The sequence below is a fragment of the Podarcis raffonei genome, chromosome 12 (assembly GCF_027172205.1).
Source record: "Podarcis raffonei isolate rPodRaf1 chromosome 12, rPodRaf1.pri, whole genome shotgun sequence".
In the NCBI taxonomy this organism is placed as follows: domain Eukaryota; kingdom Metazoa; phylum Chordata; class Lepidosauria; order Squamata; family Lacertidae; genus Podarcis; species Podarcis raffonei.
This window is the reverse complement of record NC_070613.1, coordinates 50,264,076-50,285,593: the sequence shown is the minus strand read 5'-3', so window position 1 is coordinate 50,285,593 and position 21,518 is coordinate 50,264,076. Positions and strand designations below refer to the sequence as shown.

At 41.6% G+C, this 21,518-nt stretch overlaps 1 protein-coding gene across 40 annotated transcripts in view; it reads left to right on the top strand.

Moving 5' to 3' along the window:
* CLASP2 (cytoplasmic linker associated protein 2) overlaps positions 1 to 21,518 on the top strand; it is a 122,356-nt gene that overhangs the window by 29,177 nt on the left and 71,661 nt on the right. For 30 of the 40 annotated variants that reach the window (XM_053410229.1, XM_053410210.1, XM_053410209.1 and 27 more), the window contains one exon: positions 20,687 to 20,833. In XM_053410229.1, coding sequence (XP_053266204.1) covers positions 20,687 to 20,833 — 147 coding nt within the window. Of the gene's footprint in view, positions 1 to 20,051; positions 20,222 to 20,686; positions 20,834 to 21,518 lie in introns of those variants that run through there. The other 10 variants (XM_053410240.1, XM_053410239.1, XM_053410238.1 and 7 more) reach the window with 4 other exon arrangements.

The window sequence follows — 21,518 nt, the reverse complement described above, 5'->3', positions numbered from 1 at the left end:
GACACTGGTATGGAGAAGCTTTGCATAAAATGTCAGATCCAGTTAGGATTGTGTAGGATGATCTAGCAGCTTTTTCTTGCTTAAATCCACCATTCACCACATCTAGGGGATATTCACTCTTGATAACAAAGTTGAACAATGTCATGAGAAAGAAAATACAATCAAAAACAATACTGTATGTTGTAGATAATCTAGTTTGTAGATGATTTAGTTACCTGGATATATTGACTTGGTTGCAAAGAGACAAAAGCAAAGTTTCACTCGGGCAACAGGATTTTTCTGTCTCCTCAGTGCAATCAGGTATGAGCCCAAGCTATTTCTGCTTGTTGAGGGACCCTCTGGAAAGGCATGAGATGTGCAAAGGGCTGCAGCTAGTGGGAGAAAACTGGAGACTTCCATGCACAAGCCAAAGTCTTCCACTTGCAGGCTATTTGGATCCCTTTTAAAATGTGACTTTCAGAATTTCTACTTTTGCTAGCAGAATGAATGAAGACTTGCGTCTGACTGAACCTTACCTTAAGTGTACCAAGAATTCAGATATATGGGAAATTGTTTCTGTTCTTAACAGTTTTTCTGTTTAAAACCACTGAATTTGAACCTTAATTTTCCATTATGAGAGGTAGAAGCATAGGTGATTCTATAGATGGAACTCTGAAGCTTTTCTTTGAAATTTGTTCCCTCATATTATTTTGGAAGCTTCCAGAGCAATGCATTTCTTTTTCTGCTTGAAAATGTACGAGTGTTTGTTAGAAATATTCAGATACCTTCAAATCATATTACGTTGGTGCTGTGTGAAGCTGGCAGACAACAGTTCTGGGCAGTAGACTTTTTGTGTGTAAGGTGCTGCTTGAAGAGGATAAAGTTATATCCCTTGTTAACCAGATTAAGGCTCTCAGTCTGTATCTAACATAATTGCTGCGTACTACTATCATGTAGGCCCAAGATCATACTATTTTAATTAAATGATTTTTCAGTGTGTTGCTATTTTGTTAAAAGTAAGTACGTTAATAAGATTCCTCCTTGGCTTTTGCCAGTATAATGTCAAACTTGAAAGACTATTTTAAAAAGTACATTCAATCCAGATTTGTTGAGAAGGCTTAGACAAGTTAATTCCTGATGAGGAAAATTTTAAATGAAGTTATTCATTAGAAAACAGGCACATGTAGTATTGAATGGTAATAAATGCAAGTGCATTTAACGGGGGGGGGGGGATCCATTTTGTACAAACAACAAATTGAATGAATGAATGAATGAAGAAACTTTATTACAGTCACAGACCAGCATAAGAGAAACATAAGAATAAAATAACAGTTAGGATTTAAACAGGTAATTGTTAAGGAAAATAAGAACAAATAAACAAGCATAGGATAAAACATGTGAATAGAGTACGAGATTAAACACAGATAATTGATGAATAAGAACTGATAATTAAAACAGGTAAGGACTAAAAGACACACAGTTAAAACAACTATAAGGGGTGGAGCTTGGGGGAATAACTGTCTTGCAATATGGGCCTTCGGTTTAGGACTGGTTTGCAGCACAAATCATCCTTCCGCGAATATCCATCATGGAAGCGCAAAATCTAGCAACTGAGAATGTAACATCTGGGTTTTCATTCTGGAGTGGTAGGGAGATGTTGAGTTGTTCTGTATGTCCTGGGAATTTGTGCAGGATAGGCAGGATAAACCTGGCTCGTATGTCTACATAGTACTGGCAATGGGAAAAGGCATGTTCCGTTGTTTCCTGCTGCCCAGAACCACATGGGCATTTCCTCTCCTCGTATGGTATCTTCCTATAACGGCCTTTCTGAATGGCTATCGGGAGGGTCTGACAATGGGCCAGAGCGAAAGGCCTTCGCTGTTTTGAGATTTCAAGGTTGGTTATATATGGCATTTGGGAGTTGAGGTATCTACTGGTTTCACTGATTAGAAATTTGGGAGACCTGGCTAGGTCTGCTTGATGTTCTGTGTCTTCCACACACTGTTTAATATATTTTTTTAGCTTGTTCATACCCCATGTCAAGTAAAATCTGTGGGTTGAAGCCTAGAGTTGTTATTATATTTTTCACTGCTTGTTTCCATGTCGATTGGAAATTGTCCTTAATAGTCAGGGGAGCAAGGCCGCTCGGGAAGAAAGATAGTCTCAACCAGTAATTTAGAGTGTAATTTAAAGTTCAACTCAAATTTGTTGAACTTGTATTGCAGACAAAAGAGTTCCATTTAAAACTGAATTTATAGACTTTTAGGCATTTAATCATAGAATACATGAAGCTGTCCTCACTGTTGTTGTCAATTGAAATATTCTAAAATTCTTCCCATGTTTTTGGTTGGATTAGTTTCCCTAATTTGCATAATATCTACATTTTAATAGTCTTCTGGACTGAGACAACTTAAAACACTTTAAAAATGGTAAAACAGGTGTGATTAAGAAAGCTATACACAAAAGGGGCAGGGGCTTGAGAGTCCATGTTTGTTGATAATCATCTTGAGCAGAGGTTGCCAACCTTTTTGGAACAGTAGGCATATTCTGAATTTTGAGAAAGTGCTGTGGGCGCCAGGCACAGGATGACCGTCATGAGGGGTGTGACATAACTTAGACTTAAAGAGTACAGTTGTTGCTGTTCCCAGATGCTGCTCCCCCCTGCGTGCCACACAAACTTGGGTCTCTCTCCAGGTGCATCTCAATCACACATGCGCAGTGCACAGTTGAGCACGCACACACACACACACACACATTCAGAAAAGCCTCTCCACGGGTGAAGGAAGATCCTGCCATTCCCCTCCAAAATAAAAATAAGAGGGACTGGCGCAGCGTTACACCGGAAATCATGTCTGTGCATGTCTGCGGTGCCGGGAATCGCTTCTGCACATGCCCAGACGCTATTTCCAGCGCCGCAGACATGCGCAGACGTAATTTCCAGTGCCGCTCAGCGAGTCACAGCGCGCAGGGGACTCATCAAGTGGGCAGCTCGATTCGAGGGCGACTTGTGGGCCGGTAAAGCTGTCTTCATGGACCGCATCTGGCCCATGGGCTGCACGTTGCCAACCCCTGATCTAGTCCAACCCCCTGCAGTGCAGGAATCTTTCACCCAATGTGGCGATTGAACTCGCAACCCTGAAATTAAGAGTCTCATGCTCTACTGACTAAGCTATCTGATTGTAAAATTGATGATTGCCAGAAAGTATTGTGTTATTTTTATTGGTTTGTAAGCTTTTTTTGTGTGTATGGAAGGGACGTGGATGGCACTGTGGGTTAAACCACAGAGCCTAGGACTTGCTGATCAGAAGGTCGGAGGTTCAAATCCCTGCAACGGGGTGAGCTCCGTTGCTCTGTCCCTGCTCCTGCCAACCTAGCAGTTCGAAAGCACGAAGTGCAAGTAGATAAATAGGTACCACACCGGCGGGAAGGTAAACGGCGTTTCCGTGCGCTGCTCTAGTTCGCCAGAAGTGGCTTAGTCATGCTGGCCACATGACCCGGAAGCTGTACACCGGCTCCCTCAGCCAATAAAGTGAGATGAGCGCCGCAACCCCAGAGTCCTCCATGACTGGACCTAATGGTCAGGGGTCCCTTTACCTTTAAGCTTCTTTTACAACTTTTCTGGCTGATGATTTCAATAAATGATTGTTGGGAAGTTGACAACCGGCATCAAGTCAAACCAACTTTGTAACTAAGCCCATAACTAATTCGCCGGTAAATTATCTTTTAAAAAAATACCGCCTGCTGGGGGCTTGCAGTGGAGGCACAGAGTGCCCTGACCCTTCTGTAGCAGTGTGCTGCATTGCTATGCTTGCTGTGAAGGAGAGGGCTTACATTATCTAGTTAGCCCACTTGGCTTCTAAGCTGAGTATGGAGGAGGGATAGAGCACCCACACACATACAGTACATATGCAGATGTATAGCTCCTCAACACTTGTGGCTAACAGACTCGTGCTTTAATACAAGGCTGAAATGCAATAAAACATAGAGGCAATGGCTGATGAATCAATAAGGTCGCTGCAAGGTGGTGATTTGTCACTCAAGATTTCTAGATGTCATTTTACGAAGCCGGGTAGTTTGTGAAAAAGCACGCCCGTTGTTTTTTTCCTTAGATGCGTTCCTTAAAATGGGGGTGGCTAAACTTAGTGGATGTGATCCATGGCAAACTCTTTGGGGCGCATGTTGGGTGGGCCAAAAGAAGCTATGCACCTCACACACTCTCACACTCCTGCAGAAGCAAATACTCACAGGCAGTGAGGAGAAGTAGTTAATTCTCCCTTCTCTGCTTATCAAGTGATTAATTTGAAGGGGGGAGGGAGAGAAGAAGGAAATTTGCATTTCCATCAGGGCTCTTTGTGTCTTTGTTCGGAGTGAGGGCAGGGTAGAGAATTTTACTTGGGAGGAGGCCAGATTCCCCCACCTTAAAAAAAAGCCAACAAAACTAAAGACCTAGGGTTTGATGCAAACTTCATCTTCTGACTTCCACTGACATATTTTTTGCTCTATAACACGCACCCGACCATAACACGCACGTAGTTTTTAGAGGAGGAAAATCCGTAGGCATGCCACCCGTAGGCATTTCCTCCATAACACGCAGACATTTCCCCTTACTTTCTAGGAGGGGAAAAGTGAGTGTTATGGTGCAAAAAATACGGTGAATGTTCCTTGAATATGCAGCAGGTTTTTGATCCAGTGCAGGGATCTTGCCTGTGGATTGTCCCTTCCTCCTTCAGCCCCCACACCCATGCTGCTTAGGAGAGTCCCCCAACCCTCAAGCAGTGCACAAAGTAGCCCTGGGGCTTGTACTGGGAGAGGGAAATCCTCAAAATTTGTCTTCCCCTCCACCAGTGGGAATTCCACTTAGGATACTCCTCTTTGCTAGAGTCAGGTCTATGTCCACCCCTTAGTTCCCTGTTCTTGTGGCTCCCTCTTGTAATTGGTAATCCTTTAGTTGAGTATAATGTCCACTGTAAATGCCTATTTTCCCCCAGGGTTGGAGGGTCTGTTATAAACTCTTAAATTTTAACCAGAATTAATGTTCCTTGAGACTTCATTTGTCTGCATAGTTTTGTGGTAGTAAAGGCTCCACTTGGTCACTTAACATCCTACTTTATGTGGAGATCCATTTATGTGAAATAGTCACAACTTTAAAAAAATATTTCCAAAATATATTTAAACCCAAAAGTGAGAGACGCACCATTCACTGCTGCGCAAAAAGAGTCTGACTTAACGTATACCAGGTGAGAGGCTGGTTTTGATATACAAGGTTAGAGGATGATGCCAGATTGCCTCATGCTTTGAAAAGCAGAGTTTAATAAGAAGAAAAGTAAATTCCCATACTAAGTAGCTTTGGTTATAGTGAACCCTTTAAAATCAAGCCCCATTTTTTAAAGAGCCAGTTGAAAAATACATCGCAAGAAAAAAGATGAAGTAATACAAAATAATTGATACAGGCTGGGATATCAAGACTTTTTGCAGGCTAGTTAGTCATCCTTTAGCCCCATTGAAATCAATGAGACTTGTTAGTCATGACTGGCCTTGTGTGACTTACTTTGTTGGAGTCCAGAACGCATCAGTTAAGTATAATGTTACATGACATAAGTAAACTTAAGAGTGTTTACTTAATTAATCTCTATTAACTAGATTTTTTTTAAAAAAATTGTCTCCTTGTGGTAGACTGTATATTTTAAAAAAGTTTCTGTGTGTTCTGAAATACCAATTCCTGCTTACTGAAATCCAGTTTTTGGAAAGCCTGTAAAGACGGCCAGTTAAGTTGCAGCTCTTGTGGTGGTGGGGGGTTTGTGATGTGCATCCTTGCCCATTTTTTAAATTGGACTGAGACCAACCCTTTACTGAGACCAACTCTTTAATACTCAGTGGTTATGTTATAAAAAATGCTGATAAAGGCAAAGGTGAAATTCAACATCGCACTGATTTGATCATTCTGCCCCAGTGGAAGCATTTCTGCTTGGTGGGCAAAACAATATTTCCCCTCTACCCCACCACGCACTGTTCTGGAGCATGGAAAGGAGGAAGGGGAAAGCCCTGTTGTGCTAGCAGGAGTTCTAGTGCAGTAGGCTAGTTGAATCTAACCCCTAGTTTTTGCGTTTATACTTTATTTTAATTATTTATTTATTAAATTTGTATACCGCCCTATACCAGTAGATCTCAGGGCAGTTTACAACATAAAAGTACAATATATTATGGGGTTGCTTTGGGTCATTTGCCGAGTCTTATTTGCTAGGTGTTGTCCATACAATTCTTATTGACTGCGACAGAGAGATTGAAATGCCTTCAGTTGGTTATAAGACCTATTATGTTAAAAGTAAAAACAATTATTCACAAACATTTCTGAAAACTAAATTGTGGATTAAGATTGGGAAAATTCTTGCATGATGGATCAGTCTGCTTGAAGAGCCAGAAGCCAGAGGTAGGAAGACACAACCAAGTGCCTTGAATTGAAACCAACATTTTGATGTGTCACTTAAGAGCAGTTCATGCCTATCAGTATTGGCGCAGGAGACCTCAGCCATGAACTTGCCTTATAATATTCATATTGCTGATAAATATGTGTTTCTAAAGTGTCCACTTTTTTGGTGCAGTGAAGGCCGTTATGCATGCTCCGGGAGCTGCTGATTCTAGCAAATTCATAACTTTTTTGAATTCCCTTTGTTGTTATTTCAATTGAGCCTCGCCTATTGGAAGAACAACAGTTATGAATTTGCTAGAACCAGCACCTTCCTGAGCATGCATAATCTCCTTGGAAATCTACATTTCAAGGAAGGATTTAGCAAAATGATGTCAGCCAAGTGGATAAATCTCCAAGACAGAACGGCTGAAGCAATAAACTATATAATGCTTCTGATATCTTTATTAAGAAACCTGTTAAGCAGTGGCATGACAGTGACCAACCATCTCTGCCAAGTTCCAAAATGGTTTTACATACCGTATTTTTCGCTCTATAACACGCACCCGACCATAACACGCACGTAGTTTTTAGAGGAGGGAAATCCGTAGGCATGCCACCCGTAGGCATTCCCTCCATAACACGCGCAGGCATTTCCCCTTACTCTCTAGGAGGAAAAAAGTGAGTGTTACGGTGCAAAAAATACAGTATATGAAATGCAAACTTGTTTTCTCAGCTGCTAACAAACTAAAGGCAGTCGATTTAAATGTTTTGCAAATTTTCTGTTGCACCAAGGTGACTGCAAAATGTTGACCTCTGTGAACTGAAGATACCTATAGGCAAGAGTTTGCCCCAAAAGTATTTGCTGTGGGACTTTTCCATGTGAGATTACTACCAAACCAAATTAGAGATGCCTAAATAAATGTGTGGTTCAGAGACTGTTCAGGTATTTGCTTCCCTCTGTGCTTGTTGAAATTGGGAGTTCAAATTTATTTGAATGTGCAACCTCCTTTATTCCTAGATGCTGAAACTTAAAGGAAAGTCTGTTTCATTGTCCAGGATTAGAGGAATGTCATGTTTGGATAAAGTGGTCTCCCAGTTCATGCATTTATCTCTTTAGAGAGGAAGACCACAAAGCCCCGAGGCCTGTTCCAGTCTCTCAGAGAAGCAAGAAAAGTAGAGTAATTGCTGGACAGCTTCTCTGGCACTTCTGTTCCCATAGTTCAAATAGCTGCTAAATTGTGAATGCAAGAAAGTGGGATAAGGAAGGGAATGTACTATATGTTTCCTTGGATGGAGGAAACATTTTCCTCTTGAGCTATGTTTCCCATTTCTGAGATGTAATGGGGTAGTCTCAAACCCTTAACTAGATCTGTGTGCAAATTATATATATATATATATGTATATATATATATATATATATATATATATATATATATATATATATACCAGCCAGCAAGGGTAAACAAGATCTGTTTTTCCTTTTTTTATTAGCCCTTTATTGTGGATTTGACTGGAGAACATACTGAACACACCTATGGAGGTGTGGAATGCTCAGTCTGCATACAAGTGGACGGAATGCAGATGATTTGGAACAGTCAGATGCAGATGACTCCTTGTAGGAAGATTGTCACTATCCCCCAAGAATGTGCTATCCCCCACAATGCCTCTTCTCAAATCAAATAGACTCTTAACGCTTATATCCTCTTACTTCAAAATGCCCTTTTATGTGTTCTACCTGAGGTATGAAAGTTAATGTGACTGAAGAGATCTTATAATAGCTTGCTTGTGGTGTGGGTAATATACCTCTCCATATTTTAACACAAAGTATTTGGTGTGAACACAGCTGTAAAGAACAGCCTAATATTAAAGTTTTTATAGAGGAGTGACTGACTATTGAATTACTTTAGCGCCTAGAATTAAAAGATGGTTGCAGACATGAAAATACCTGCACTTTGCTTCTGGTTTCTCAGATTATCCAAACTGATGCAAAGCTAACACACTTGCTAAGGATGCAGTAGTCTCTGTTCGCTTCCTCCCATTAAAGAAAAGGCGTGCATCACATTAAGTGGCTCTCAGTGTGTGGTCTGCATCAGAACTGCAAGCTTTGGGGTTCATTCTTGCAATAAAGGTTCTCCAGGACTGAGGGTGTATCTTACAATTTACCTTTTAATAGTGGCAAAATAGTTGTAGCTTTTTATTGACATTTCATTGCGTGCACGTGTGCACTTTTTGCAAAGTGCAAGTTCTTGACGTATAGGAACTACCAAGCTTTTTGTAGTTAGCCTGTTTTCACAAGTAGTTGTCTCAGCTTTGTGTAAGATAAGTTATTATCGCTGTGTAAGCTTCCTTCCTCAATATCGCTCAGGATAGTATCCCAGGAGGTTTATTCAATAAGATTCAGGAGTGTCCTTTAACACTAAATCATAATTGTTTCTTTTTGTCAGGACTGTTAATGATCAGGTCTTACGGCGGGAAGCTTTTAAAGCACTTTACTGTACATGCAACAGTAACAATGATGGGTGTGAGATAATATAAAGCAAGTTCCTTTACAAAATGGCAGCACTTGCTGTAGGGAAGACGAAATTATTCTAAAGTGAAACACTTAATAGCAATCAGTGGACTGGAAGTGTATAGCTTACCCCATAGCCTTCTAAGCAGCCAATAACAAAGATTACGTTTCATTCTTTGCATGACCTATAAGAATTATGTGCAAAAGGGTTAATCGGTAAATACATTCTACCCATATTTTGTAAGCTGTTTCCAAGACTACTTAATATAATTCGTATTTAATATGATTTTTTTTAAAAAAATTGTGCAATACTAATAAGAAAAGCATTTCGGTGCAAATTAAGTTGTTTAAATCTGTGGTTCACACATTTTAATGCTGCTTTGTTATCTTTTAGTGTCTGCTTTTTTAAAAAAGCTGTATTTAAATGTACATGATGCCAATGTGATATAATAGTTAGAATGTTAGACTAGCACCTGAAACACCAGGGTTCAAATCCCCACTTAGCCACACAACTCACTCTGTGACTTTGGGCCAGTCACTGTTTCTCAGCCTAACCTGCCTCCTGGGGGTTATTGTAAGGATAAAAATAGGGGCAGAATGAACCATTATTTGCTACCTTGAGCTCCCTGGAGGAATAGTGGGATATGAACACAATAATAAAAGAAATACTTCAGTTCCTTTTAAATAGGTATTGTTGTAACCATTTTTGCAATGTCTTTAACACAAAGGGAGGTGAATTTAAGGAAGCGTATAGACGGCCAATAAAGCGAGATGAGTGCCGCAACCCCAGAGTCGGCCACGACTGGACCTAATGGTCAGGGATTCCTTTACCTTTACCTTTTATAGAAGGAAAGTTCCCGATCATTGTCTTCCCCTACAGTTGCAGTTTTCCTTAGAGGCTTGCAAGGAGGTTGTCTATGCACTGTGTGAAAAGGGGGTGTGGTGGGGGCTGTTGAAGAGAGCAAGAGATGGGGAACATCATTTACGTATCTTATTATGCACCTCACTATTGTGATCCAGTGATGGGTACAGTTTGGTGTACCGCTGAAATACTATTTTGATGTACTCCACATTATTGCCTTAGACACTCCAGGAGAAGATAATGACTTGGAAGTGGGTGCAGACCTTGCCTGACCTTTCCTCCTTTCTCCCTTTCCCCTCCCTACTGCAAAGGAGTGTAACCAGAGTAATTGGGGTTTGCGGCTTTGGGTGTGATGAGGGTGTGAGCATTCCCCCATGCTCAGGATAGGTTTGCTCTTAGGTGAAAGATTCGGCTAAGGCAGGGGTCAGCAACCTTTTTCAGCAGGGGGCTGGTCCACTGTCCCTCAGACCTTGTGGGGGGGGGCAGACTATATTTTGAAGAAAAAAATGAATGAATTCCTATGAGAGCCAGTGTGGCGTAGTGGTTAAGAGCGGTAGACTCATAATCTGGGGAACCAGGTTCGCGTCTCCGCTCCTCCACATGCAGCTGCTGGGTGACCTTGGGCCGGTCACACTTCTCTGAAGTCTCTCAGCCCCACTCACCTCACAGAGTGTTTGTTGTGGGGGAGGAAGGGAAAGGAGAATGTTAGCCGCTTTGAGACTCCTTCAGGTAGTGATAAAGCGGGATATCAAATCCAAACTCTTCTTCTTCCTCTATGCCCCACAAATAACCCAGAAATGCATTTTAAATAAAAACACACATTCTACTCATGTAAAAACACCAGTCAGGCCCCCACAATAACCTAGAAATGCATTTTAAATAAAAGGGCACATTATACTCATGTAAAAACACGCTGATTCCCGGACTTTCCGGGAGCCCAATTTAGAAGGCAGTTGGGCCAGATCCGGCCCCTGGGCCTTAGTTTGCCTACCCATGGGCTAATGGGTGTGCGTGTGCATTCACCTGTCTCTTAACTGAGAAGTGGAATATTGGGGAGCTGTATCTGTCGTGAGAGCATGAATTCAGCTCACAAATGTATATCAAGTAGAATTGGGGGGGCATTTGGTGACTGGTGTTTTATTGTTCCATATTTATCCTTTTTATTGTACTTTTGCAGTATACTTTTATTGTATTTTCCTGTGTTAATATTCTATTACTGCTTTGGGGACCTGACCAACCAATCACCCATTCACTTGTACACATGCTTCAGCAAAAGTTGCCTTGATACAGGTGTCCCCCTACACGATGGACTTGTGCGTGACACGTAGCACTGGGAAATAACTGAATACTTCAATTCAACTCTGGAATAATTCAATTCAACTCTGGAAATGGTGGGATAGAGCTGGAGAGTCCAGAGCTCGTCAGTGAGAGTAGGGGAAGCCCCAAAGAGACCAGAGGTGCAGTGGGGCTTTGTTTACGCTGCTCAGCCTTCCTGCTGAACAGCTGATGTTCGGGGTAGTGCAACAGCAGGAGCTGCTGCTTTCCCTCACATCCTCCAGCCTCCTGCTGGCCTCAGAGCTTCAGTTCTAGTTGTGGATATGTTTGAATTGAAGAGAGAGTGGCAGAGAGGGCATTTAGAGGGTGTTCCACCTTACACAGTTTCACTTATGCGCATGTATCCCCACATACGTGAGGAGTAGCTTGTACCCTTTCTAGCTTCTACCCTCTTGCCCTTCTCACATGCTGCATAACACAGCTCTTCCTACTACTCATTTGCTGTTACTGCAGCAATACAGGGTTTGAAGGAAGAAAGTAATGAAGAAGTGATCATTACAGAGAGACAGGTCCCATACATTGAGGATGATGTTGAGTCTACTGCATTTCATGTGAAGAAAAGGGAGCCTTAAAGTGATCTAGCATACTGCTCAGAGAGGTGCTTGGGAACTGGACTCTGCAGGGTTTTAGGAGGCATTAATCTTTTAAAACAACACACCTCTCTTTCTTGCTCTAATTAATCCTTTAAGCAATTTACTATTTAACTGTATGACCAATGGTGACCAGAAAACTGTGTGTGTTTCGGGGAGAACCTTGTCCTCTAGACTCTCTACACTTGCTGTGTATTGATGGGTTAGGCCGAGCTGTTGGTGGATGTCTGAGTGAGGAACTTTAATCTATATAATTGATAACTTTTATCTAAGGTGATAGTGGCCGGTCAGCAGTGCTTTGGGTGGGGAGGTCAAAGTACTGCTAACAGCCCTGTACCAAGTCATGATCCTTCATGCCCAGCCAGTACTGCTTTTTGGGAATGGGTGGCACTGTGGTCTAAACCACTGAGCCTCTTGGGCTTGCTCATCGGAAGGTCGGCAGTTTGAATCTGTGCAACAGGGTAAGCGCACGTTGCTCTGTTCCAGCTTCTGCCAACCTAGCAGCTTGAAAGCACACCAGTGCAAGTAGATAAATAGGTATCACTGCGGCGGGAAGGTAAACAGTGTTTCCATTCGCTCTGGCTTCCATCATGGTGTTCCATTGCACCAGTAGCAGTTTAGTCATGCTGGCCACATGACCCGGAAAACTGTCTGTGGACAAACGACGGCTCTCTTGGCCTGAAGCGAGATGAGTGTCGCACCCCATAGTAGCCTTTGACTGGACTTAATTGTCCAGGGGTCCTTTTCCTTTTTTCCTTACTGCTTTTTGTGCCATATTCATCTCAGCTGAAAAATGCCCAGGAATTGCCTGTAGTTTGATAGCTTATATCTTGCAGTTATTTCAATAATCATTTGTCCTTCCAGAATATTTATTTTGTTTCTATTATGTGGACGTGCCACCCTTCTTCAGTGGAACTCAGTACACTGCCAAGTGGCCTCCCTTTTTAGCTTCAGGAAGGGTGGTGCATCAAGTGTCCCTGAGTTGTGCCTTGTGCCCATTGAATAGGTGTCAGAGTGATTCATCTGGTTAACTGCTTGCTGGGTCAATTCGAGTTCTGCCTCATGGACAGCTACTGAATATTGAGATGAAACACTGTCAATGCCCAAAACGTAAAGTCCCCATAACAGAATTCAAGATCAGGAGCAACTCTCCTGGGCGCATTCCTTCCCAGCCTTCTTCCCCATTGCCCCACCACCTGATTCCCAAAAGTTCCATTGCTTTTCCATAATGGGTTTTTAAGTTTTCATGTTTGTACTACTTACACAGGTGCCAACATACCTACTGGTGCCATTTTCCACACACAACTGCTCTCCTTGGTGCTAGATGAGGCTGTTTGGGAATTTGTCTGCAAAGTGGAGGGAAAGGAGGATCTTTTTCTGCCTACCCATTTCCAGCCACTCTCTGAAGACTGGGGGGGAAATCCACATAAGAATATTAGCGGGGCAGGCAAGGGAAGCATGGCTTTGTTATTTGCAGTCTTTAGATGAGGACTAGACTGTATTATTATTATTATTATTATTATTATTATTATTATTATTATTATTTTGTCCCAGCTGCTCTGGGTGGCTTCCAGCACATAGAAAAACATAAAAAAATCAAACATAAACAACTTATTGATGAAAAATAAGCGTAGGATTTTAGCTGGAGTTCATTCATTTTCAGTCTTTCTTTTTTTTAGGCGCTTAGACATCCTGTTGCAGCACCTGCAACCTAGGCTTAAGGGGCCATTTGGCAAATAGCTTTTATATCTGAGTTTCCAACACTGGTTTGAATTCAGCAATCTCTGGAGGGGCTCGAAGTCAGCCAACCTCCGCTTCTCAGAATTCACTGACATGTGCCTGTAAAAGTGGTTTCAATGTAGGTCCCTAACAAGTTACTGATTAGTAGTGAGAATTGATTGCTTCTTTGGCATTGGATCCAATGAAAGCAGTCTTTCCACTTTACAGTTATTTCTGGCTCCGCCTTGGACAGCCACTGCCTGCTCGTTTACCCTTTTCCATTATATCATTTTCTTTCCCCCAGCCCATCATGTCTAGCTGCTTATAGTTGCCTAGCAATGAGAGTGTGGAGAAAGGAAACTAAAGCAGTAACTTATGATCATATTCCTGTCCTATTTATTGATCCACCAAGGAACCTGCCCTGTCTAGTCTAAAATATCTATTGTTAGCCTGGCTGCTCTAGAATCCACCCTGAAAATTTGATCTGTGTTGTCCCTTTTTGACATGGCAGAAGATTAAAGTATGGCAGCCATACACAAAATCCTAGAAAGCAACGAATGTTTGGGGAAGGTAATGTCTTTCCTGATCTCTGAAATGAATCAATATAACAAGCAAAGCCGGTTGTAATTATTACAACATTTTGATTTTATTCAGCCAAATGTTCTCAATTGCATTATGTCCAGTGCAAAAGCCAACTCATGTTTTTGGTATTCCGTATTTGGTTGCTAATAAGCAGAAGTATTGCATAGCTAGTAATTTCTGCTAATCTGTTGGGTTGAGGGACAATCACACATCCAGTTACTTTATTTCAGTTTGTTATACAGTAGTGTGTTCTTTTTAATTCCTCATCTGTTTACTTTGCCATGAATTATTGTAGTGATTAATCAGCTATTGTTTATGTCAGTAGTTTGCCAAATTTCTTTTGGCATATGTATTGCTTCAATCAATAAAAGGTTTTACCATCAAGTAAATAATGTCTTTTCAGAGAGCCTTGGAATAAAATTCCTAGATAAACGTGTACTGTCTGAAAACACAGCCCTGCTGTTCTTTAAGTTTTATTGTGAATTTGAGTGAAAGGAGGGAAGCAAGTTTATCTAAATTGTTGCCTGTGTATTCTGGCCCCATAGCTTGCGCAGAATTCTTTTCCATGAGTACAGGGCACTTAAAATTCAAGGAAGACCCTCTCTTGACACTGCTCATGGGGTGCTGAAAAAGGAAGGATATCTTGATGTGAAGTTTCTTCACCGCTACCACCAAGTTTATATTTCCCTGCCCCTGCTGCCTCCTACTAAAGAGTCCTTTAACTTCTAACTTAGTTTAATAAGGCTTCAGAAACATTAAAGTACCAATAAGCTCAGTTTACTTAACTGTTGCTCCACACAAAACTTTTACTGTTTTGGAAAAGGCACTTTTAAGTAGCTTGAACATTGACCCATAAGAGCAGCCTAAATAAACCCAGAGTATATTCAGTTAAACCGATTTCCCTAAGCAAGCCAATACATATTTTAAAAGTTATGTCAGAATTCAGCTTCTAGTTATATTTGCAGACTTCTCTTCTGGCTTTTCTTCTGGAGAGGTCCAGGTATGCACTCTGATTTCCACAGTAGTCTAGTTCCTTTCTCTTAGTGTTTCAGCTCTTTATCTCTCTCTTACTCCAACTCTTCCCTTGTATATTATGTCAGCTCCTCCTCCTAACCTCTCTGTCAGTCAGAAGGAAACTATACTCCTTGATTAGATTCCATTTCCCCTATTTTGTTATATTTCCTCCCCATGCTGCCTCTTTTGTCTTCAGATTTCATTCCCCTATAATTACCAAATTGTACTTTCAATCCTTGTATTCTTTGTAATTAAACAGTCTTTTTTAAAGAAAAAAATCAACCATTTTATAAGCAAGACAGAACATAGTGAAACAATTTCATCTCTGTATTTTCCATCACCCCTTTCACTGTTCTACCCTCACTCCACCCCTGAAGAATTTGGACACATCTGTTGGATGCAAGGCTTCGCTATCCACAAATTCAATACTTTGGGTGATGTCTTGAAGATTCCTGGATTGCTGATTTGCACTTATGTATGTTCATTGTTGGAAGATCATAGCATTTTCGTGCATGAAAAAGGACTTGTGAAAGGGGCTGGATTGCAGGACTGACTGGCTACCTTGCCAAGGCAAAATGTCTGAATCCCCGATGCTGATAGGTAACAGATCTGGAACGAAATACAGATCTGGAATGAATTTAATACTGCCGCTTGTTAAGGTAGTGCCTTTGCTTCTAAGACTTCACTCTGCGTGTGCCTGTGCCAAGCGAGGGCTTTTGCCAGCACACCCAATATTTACATTATTATTATTACATTATTGATAGTCCCTCAGTTCTACACATGACATCCACTGCCACCTTTTTCACTTGGCACCAATAGCAAGGAGACTTGCAAGCAGATTCCTGAACGTGATGTGGCGGGAAAGCTCAAATAATCCAGATCTCACATTCCCTTTTTTTACACTGTTCATCCCTCCCTTTAAGGCTGATTGTGTCTGCCCAGCAACCCCAGTCTTGGTGAAGCTTCGCCAGGAGAGATCTACCCTTACACGGCTTCTCTTTTCTATCTCCTCAGTGTTCATCATTTTCCTTGATTTGTGTCAGAAACTCGAGAGAACATACATGCTTCCCATTGTTAAGATACTTCAGGGGGGTTTCCACCAGTTGGGACAGTTCCTGTAGAACTCAAAATGCATCTCTTGACAACCATACACTGCAGGGCTCAAGGGGATCCAACAAGTTATGTACAGTCATACCTCATGTTACGGCCACTTCAGGTTACGTGTTTTCGGGTTGCGGACTGCAGGAAACGCGGAAGTACCGGAATGGGTTACTTCTGGGTTTCACCGCTCACACATGTGCAGAAGCCCCAAATTGTGCCTGCGCAGACGTGGCGCTTCAGGATGTGAACGCTGCAGGTTGCAGATGTGCCTCTGTCACGGATTATGCCTGCAACCTGAGGTTCCACTGTACCTACTTTCGGTTCCATATTGTACTATATTCTGTATGGGAATAGAGCATACTCTGCAACCTGGTTTTGTGGAAGGGCTGGTTATTCACAAATAATTACAGCGGTACCTCGGGTTACATACGCTTCAGGTTACATACTCCGCTAACCCAGAAATAGTACCTCGGGTTAAGAACTTTGCTTCAGGATGAGTTCAGAAATCGTGCTCCGGCGGTGCGGCAGCAGCAGGAGGCCCCTTAGCTAAAGTGGTGCTTCAGGTTAAGAACAGTTTCAGGTTAAGAACGGACCTCCAGAATGAATTAAGTACTTAACCCGAGGTACCGCTGTACTGTAGAATGGCCCCAAGATCATATTCTCAGGCCATAATGACTGCCCAAGAGTAAACGTACAACTTTTTCTCTTTCTATTGTCTCCTAATTGTCTCTTTCCCCTGTGTGACTGAACCCCGCCTCATTTGCAATCGGAGTTTGCCTCATTGCATTTCGGCCTCTCTCACCGCCTGCCAGGTCCCTAGCACCCTTTGCTCTCCTTTCAGACAGAGATAGTAATGGTTTCCCTCCTGTTAACTGTTGGTGCGGCTTACTGATGTACCTGCTCTGCGTGACTGTAAGTCTGTAATAATTGCAAACTCTGGAAATTGTATTGTGTTGCTTATTTTCTCCGGTTTGCAATGGAAGAAGCAGTGTCTCAGTGCTGCAGAGTGTCTCAAGGCTCAGGATCTTGAGAAGGACACTTGTGATGGTGACATTTGTAGACTTCTATGTATGGGTGTGTGTGTGCTCAGGGACACATGTTTAACAGTACCAGGTTCTACGCTCAGGCAGGAATAACCAGCTCCTTAAATATAAGGTAGGGCACACCAGAAGTACACGTGAAAAGGATCTCAGGGTCTTAGTGGAGCACAAGCTTAACATGAGTCAACAGTGTGATTCAGCAGCAAAAAAAGCTAATGCTATTCCAGTGAGAGCCAGTGTGGTGTAGTGGTTAAGAGCGGTAGTCTCGTAATCTGGGGAACCGGGTTTGCGTCTCCGCTCCTCCACCTGTAGCTGCTGGGTGACCTTGGGCCAGTCACACTTCTTTGAAGTCTCTCAGCCCCACTCACCTCACAGAGTGTTTGTTGTGGGGGAGGAAGGGAAAGGAGATTGTTAGCCGCTTTGAGACTCCTTAAAAGGGAGTGAAAGGCGGGATATCAAATCCAAACTCTTCTTCTTCTTCTTCTTCAGGCTGCATCAACAGAAGTATAGTGTCCAGATAAAGGGAAGTATTCTGCCTTGGTCAGACCACACCTGGAACACTGTGTGCAGTTCTGGGCACCATAACTTAAGAACGATGTTGACAAGCTGGAATGTGTTCAGAGGAGGTCAGCATAGATGATCAAGTGTCTGGAAACCAAGCCTTATGAGGAACAGTTGAAGGAGCTGGAAGAACTTTCTGATAGTAAGAGCTGTTCGACTGTGGAACAGGCTCTCTCAGGAGGTTTTTGACTCTCCTTCCATGGAGGTCTTTAAGCAGAGGTTGGATGGCCATCTGTCCTGGAAGCTTCAGTTAATATTCCTGCATCTGTTTATTTATTTTGCATTGTAGGGGGTGGACTAGATGACCCTACAGAGTTCCTTCCAATTCTACAATTCTGTGATTTGAAGTGGGTTGCTGGAAGAGGGAGACTGCCTCCAGTGAACCCAGCATAGAAATGCAGTGGGCTGTTGCTGTCCCTCCTGTTAGTTCCCATGCAGACTAATAACTTTTGAGGGCTAATTTGCTCATCTTATTTACTCATTTAATTACTTATTCCATTTATGCCCTGCGCCCCCACCATCCAAGGGCTGCCAAGGTAGCTATCATACAACACCACTAAAAATATAAGAACCATTAATTTCAACAGCAGCACGTGCAAAAGAAACTCCATAAAATAAAACTGCAACATGAGCTTGAAAAATCTGGATATTTATTTTTTAAAAAACACATGTGCCTTGTGCCTAAATAACATTAGTGTAGATGTCAGGCAGCTCCTCCTGAGGAGGGCATTCATCTCTGAAGTTGGGACTCCTGAAGCAGAGCCTAGATTATGGTCTTGGTGTTTGGGCAGCCTATTACAGGAGAAGGCAGTCCAATTAATAACCTGGTCCTTTGCAGGAAACCCAGACTACATTTCAGATGGCTACAGGGCTGTATTCATGTTAAGCACCTGAGCATGTGTTGCTGGTTATTGTATAATGTCCTGCAAGAAAAAATCATGTATTATTTTTGGTAACAAATTTTAAACTTTCCCAAGAAAAAAACCATCCGTTCATGAAACTTAAAGGTTAAGATTCATAGATGGTTAAGGTTAACTGGCTAGGTAGCTGCCTGTTGTGTTTCGAGGAAATCTTAATATCTCACACAAGCTTTGTGTAAAAGCTACTGTCTTCTGCTGTGTACTTTTGTAACTGTGTGTTGAGAAGATACCCAGCTCTAAGAAATGAGATTGTTTACGGTTCAGTTTTATCCTTGGTGCATTATTTCTCATGCTGCACTTGTAGAGGTTTCACCATGCTTAAAACAGTCAGCAGTGTGTCTGAATTCTCATGCCGTAAGGGTTAAAGGCGTCTCTTGTAGTGAGAACTGAAATGTTGTCTTCCAGTTCATGTGCAAAGGCAGAGTACGGTTTCCATGGAAACTCATGGAATAATGTGTTTCATGTCTTCCTCTTGCATTCTGATAGTAACATATCCCTGCATGCAGAATCTTCAGAGTTGGATACCACTGTAATGGAAGGAAATGCATTTTATTTTTTTAAAATGTGCAGCATTTTGTAAACCTTAAATTAAGAAACATAGCTAGGTAGAGCAAGCAAAGCAGGTCAGTGGTCCTGTATAAATTGCTCATGGGGCTAAGCCAGTATTTCTAAACCCACATTTTCACCTGTGATATTTAATATATGTTTTCCCAATCTAGGTGATCACAGTTTGGGCAGAAATTGATTTTAAATGTCATGGAAATGCAGCCTTCCACAAATAGGTTGTCTTATTTTTCCAAAATAGAAGCACACTGGGGATAAACAAATAATTTCAAAAATTAGAGGGACCTGTGACAGGATGATGATAATAATAATAATAATAATAATAATAATAATAATAATAATAATAATGGTTCCGGGAAAGGAAGTCTGTGACATGGGTGTGCATCTCCCTTACGCAGCTGTGTGTCAGCCTCGCCCATCTTGTTTGTGAGGGAAACTACAGGTTGGGTTTCCCTTACGTTTTCAGGGTCCTAGAGAAATGCAGCTTTCTTTTACCTGGCTGTAAAATTGTCTCATTTGATTTGTGCAATGCTGGGTTTTCAGTCTGAGATGCTAAATGGAATATGCTATCATGAAAGCAAAAATTGTGGAGATGGGAGGGAAACTTTACTAGGCAAAAGGCAACTCCCTTGAGATTTGCAGGGTGGGGTTAAGCCTAAGGTCTCAGAGAGTATTATGCCTCTAAAATTTCTTTTAATAGCTTATAGAACGGTGGCTGCAAATGTTTGCGCATGGGAATGAATTTATATGTGTGAAGAATTTTCACCTTTTCATCTGGCAGTGGCTACCAGGAGATGATGTCACCTTGCAGCCGATTGGTTGTTTCAGTACCTAGTGCAGGGAAGAGAGAGAAGGATGCCGGCACAAATCTCCGTGGTGGATCTATGGTGTTTTCTGACAGTTTTTCACAGAATATTTTGATTAGCACTGAGATTTTCCATCCATGTGGCCATGTGAGCAAGTGAGAGTATCTTAGTGCAAGGGGCATTGAGAGCTGTCAGAGGAATGAGGCGGCTGATCTGCAAACGGATCTGTGATTGTAAGTGCTGAAATCAGGGTGGAAGAAATGAAGCAGGGAGTGTTAGTAGACACACTGTGGGAGGAGGATGTGTAGTAGAGACGGCAAGCATGAGTAGTAGAAAAGCAGAGGTTTTGTTCTCTGTTAAAATGCTGGGAATGAATTTAATTGTGAGAGTTCGGTTTTAGCAATAAATTAGAAATGGACAATACTTGCCTTGTAAAAGATTTTTTCTTGTTGAAATACTAGGATTTTTAAAATGTTTCCCCTCCACCATCATTTGCAAAGCCATTATATGAAATGAAATGACTTTTCCCCCTTTTCCTTTTTATTACTTGTCTACAGGTTTGAAGACAAAGGGCGTAATAATTAGTATTGATTTTATTTGATTTTTGGCAACTTCTGAGTGAATGCTGCTTAAAAGGCACTTCTTTCTTTTTTAAAAGGATTATAACACAAGATTTTGTTTTCAAACCTCCTTTCCAGATAAAAGCTTTGATGATGAAGAGTCAGTGGATGGAAACAGGCCGTCTTCAGCTGCCTCAGCCTTCAAGGTTCCTGCAGCCAAAAAACCTGCAACTCCCTCAAATACTTCAAGAAAGCCAGGTTCTGCTGGTGGGCCTAAGGTTGGAGGTAAAACCAAACTATTGACCCTTGAGTGTTCTTCCCCATTCCCCCTTTTCTGCCTTTCTTCTCTTTGCTGACCCTGTCTCAGCCATAATTCATATTGAGGAACTTCGAAGGGTAATGTTTAATTCATAACTGCAGTATTTTTTGCAGACCTATAAAGTGTGAAGAACCTTGGCAAAGTGTGTGCATACATGAATTAGTGCATGTGTGTGGATGTAGATGATATTCCAGTTAATAAACAGAGAACCATAACTGAACCGGAACGTGAAGTTTTTAAATGCTTGTTTTGTATTGTATCATTAGCTGTTCACACTCTTGTGAATAGCTGAATTTACATTTTATATTTACTTACATTGCATAGTGATGAATCTAATGCTTTAATGCATTACTTGATACCGAAACATCCCTGCTGTTATATAAAAACTTAAAAACAGGTAAAATAATATCTTAAGTGGACTCAAGCCATTTGTTTGAGGGGGGGGAAATGTAGACCACACCACAGTGCTGTGATATTAATTCCTGTGTAAGTGTGGCAGATTTGGTTCATAGACAAATCTGTTTTACATATTTACATGCATGTCCCTAGGAATTTTAAGTTGGAAGACATTTATTTTCTTTTGAAATGGCTGGAAACAGGACTTTCTAAAGCAAATAACATTTCTCTTACTATGATCATTTAAGTATAATC